The sequence below is a fragment of the Heteronotia binoei genome, chromosome 15, assembly GCF_032191835.1.
Source record: "Heteronotia binoei isolate CCM8104 ecotype False Entrance Well chromosome 15, APGP_CSIRO_Hbin_v1, whole genome shotgun sequence".
Classification (NCBI taxonomy): domain Eukaryota; kingdom Metazoa; phylum Chordata; class Lepidosauria; order Squamata; family Gekkonidae; genus Heteronotia; species Heteronotia binoei.
In genome coordinates, this window is record NC_083237.1 from 64,288,588 (window position 1) to 64,291,596 (window position 3,009).

Consider the following 3,009-nt stretch of genomic DNA (forward strand, 5'->3'; position numbering starts at 1 on the left):
TTTGTTGCTCCAATCTGAAGTTTTTTAAAAAAGGAGACAGATTACATGCTACCCCTCTAGTCCATGATATTGTCATATATAATGAGTAATATTAAGCTTGAAGAATGCTGTCACATAATCCACAGAAAACACTTTACAGGGGTAGAAACTTTAGCCACAAGATCTAAAATTCTCTCCCTCGCCATGGATATTGATTGAGCAAATCATATTGTCTCATCCTAAGACTTTCTGTATATAGCAGCGGCCTGATCTTGCATAGCAGTTGCCAGAAGAAATTCAGAGAAAGGGCAGTGTTTGCTCTGACAAGCCCATCAGGATTGTTAAGGCACACAGTAAAATGATAGGGTTGTAATAAGTTGTACTACTCAATGAAGCATTTTCTATATCAAGAACCCAACACATTGACAGCAAACGGCCCCAATTTGTTCCCCATTTAAAAAAGAAAAAAGACAAAAACACTAAGACGTCTGAATTTGGAAAAATTATTCACAACATTCTCTGGCAAAAGAGAATATTTTGAATTATTTTTCTAGAAATCACACCAGAATCATTGCACATCCTTAAATTTATTAGAACTCTCGGCAGGAATCTATATATCCTTTCCAGAACGAGACTGACATTTTACCACCCACCCGCCCCAAACTCCCCCCCCCCAACCACCACCAATAGCCTCCGGTTTAGAAGAAACATAAAATGCAAGTTTCAACAAGTCAGAATTACTGAAAACCCTCCCATGAACACTAAATGTCTCCTTAGAAAAGAAAAGCAGAGCCGCACTCAAAAGACTTCCTGATTACACATCATTTAAAAAAAAAGAAAGAAAAGCACACGCTATGTTATAGCTATATATTCAAAAACAATACAAGGTTTTGATTTTATTCTGATTAAGTCACCAAAAAAAAAAAAAGGTCCATTGTCTTTTTTATATTTACAGACCCACAATGCGGATCTTGCATTTTTGTCTTGGGGGAAAAAGCCACTGTCCCTTCCGCCTCTTCGACCTTCCCCAAATTTCCCCCTCAAACTTCACTCTCCCACCTTGGAGGGAGGTTTCTCTTGCTGTCTGCCGAGTTCGTTCTCTTTCAAGAGTTTCTGGTTCTCGGCTCGCAACCTGTCCAGCTCCTGCTCCAGCTGCCTTACCAGGGCATTCTCCCCCGAGTCCCCCCCAAACTTCTTGTTCTCCATCCGCAGCCGGTTGTTCTCTTCCTCCATCCTGGACAGGCACTTCTCCAGCTCCAGGTACTCCTTGATCAGCTCCTGCTTGCTCATGTTCTGCAAGCTCTCCACGTGGTACCTCTCGTAGGTCTCGGAAAAGTCCTTCTGGAGGAACTCGCTGCCGTCCCCCCCCATCCCGTCGCTGCCCCCGTCCTCTTCCTCCATGAAGTCTTCTTCGCTGGTGTCGTCCGACTTGGTGGCCGACCTCTTCGGGTAGAGGCCCGTCTTCAAGTCCGGCTCCTCCTGGTCGTGGTCTTCCATCAGGAACTGGGTGGTGTTGTAGGGGGCCACCGGCTGGCCCTTGGCAAACATCTCGGCCCGCAGCCGGGAGGCCCGCTGGCTTTGCTTCTCGTCGAACTTCTTCTTCTCCTCCCAGCTGAGCTTGTAGTAAGGCTTCCAGTGCCTCTTCTTCTTGGAGGGGCGCCTCCGATGCTTCTTCTTGCCAAACTGCCTTTCCTCCTCCCCTCCGGCTTGGGGCTTGCACCTCTGGCCCCCCGGCCCACAATAGCCTTGGCACTGCGGGTTCTCCTGGGGGTCGAGATGCCCACCGTTCCCCGCCTCCTGGATCTCCACGGCTTCAGCGTAGTTCTGGCCTCCGCTGCCAGCACCTTCCGAGCTGTCAGATGCTTGGCTCCCCGGCGCTGGCGGAGGCACTGCTGCCCCTTCCATATCTGGGCAGCCATCCTCTCCGCTCTCCGGGCTGCCACCCTGCTGCACGGCCTCTCGCGGCTGCCACCTACCGTCCAGCTGCTGCGCCGCTTCTCTCGGGAGCAGCTCCTGGTTGGCGGGCGGGGACTCCAAAAAAGGGCCCCCTCCGCCCCCCTCTCCCCCACCTGCCAGCCTGCAAGGGGAGAAGGGAGACGTCTTGCCATTGGGCTGCTGCTGCTGATTGACAGGGAGGAGGGTGTTGGCCATGGCTGGCTCCTTTGGCAATTTCCTCTCGGAGGATGGCTACGTTTGGGGCGCTGCGGCTTCAGTCCAAGGGGACAGCTCCTTCCAGGGAGGAACCCAGAAGCACCTGGAACCTTGGAAGTCCTTTTGGGGCTGCCAGTTTCCCCCTTGGCACACTAAGGTGTTCGATGCCCCCCAGGCACTGGCCTTGGCTGGGCACCCCCTTCTCGCAGCCCTCACCTTCTACCCCTGGCACAAGTCTGCACAAGGGCCCGCGTGGAGCATCCTCACCAACAATCCTCGCAGAAGGCGGAATATAACAGCTGTCTTCTTGGCCCGCTGGCCTCCAGACCCCAGGGTGGCCTCCGAAGAACCGGTTTGTTCTTGGTCTCTGCTCCTCCTTTTCTTGCTTAGGGCAGCAGCTGCATAGCAAGTTTCTACATCTGGAAATCCAAGGGGGGGGGTGGATTAAAAACAACCGCCGTTTGCGACAGGACAGCAAGTCAAGGAAGCAAAAGTCCCCCCAAAAAGAGAGGCAAGTTTGCAAAGAATGAGACTGTCCACTTCAAAGCAGATAATCGCAGAGATGGCTGGCTAAGAGCCCAGAAGGGTTAAGCAGCGGGCATCCTCTGGGCTGCAGGCCACCAAGGGTTAAGTTCTTCCACTACAGGCACTCCAAGGGTTAACGCCGGTCAGATTCAGGCACCCCACGGCTAAAGGCTGGCCCCTCCCGATGAAACCGGGAGTGTTGGCAACAGCCTTTCCAGGTCGCAGTCAACTCAAAAGTCTAATAAGAAGGAAAAACAAAAAGATGGAAAAAAAATTTCCCCGGATGGATCTTCAGGAGCAGAAAAATAAGGGGAAAATCCGGCTCCAGGCATGAAAGGGTTAACGGAGTTCGCC

At 51.9% G+C, this 3,009-nt stretch overlaps 1 protein-coding gene across 1 annotated transcript; it reads right to left on the reverse strand.

Moving 5' to 3' along the window:
- Positions 1–831: 831 nt before the first annotated feature.
- HEXIM1 (HEXIM P-TEFb complex subunit 1) lies at positions 832–2,130 on the reverse strand. Its single transcript, XM_060256375.1, has one exon. The coding sequence runs from the start codon at positions 2,128–2,130 to the stop codon at positions 1,027–1,029; it is 1,104 nt and encodes a 367-aa protein (XP_060112358.1). The 3' UTR covers positions 832–1,026.
- Positions 2,131–3,009: the final 879 nt, after the last annotated feature.

What these genes read in the sequence shown, in the direction of transcription:
- HEXIM1 (XM_060256375.1), bottom strand. Translation starts at nt 2,130, where the DNA reads ATGGCCAACACCCTCCTCCCTGTCAATCAGCAGCAGCAGCCCAATGGC.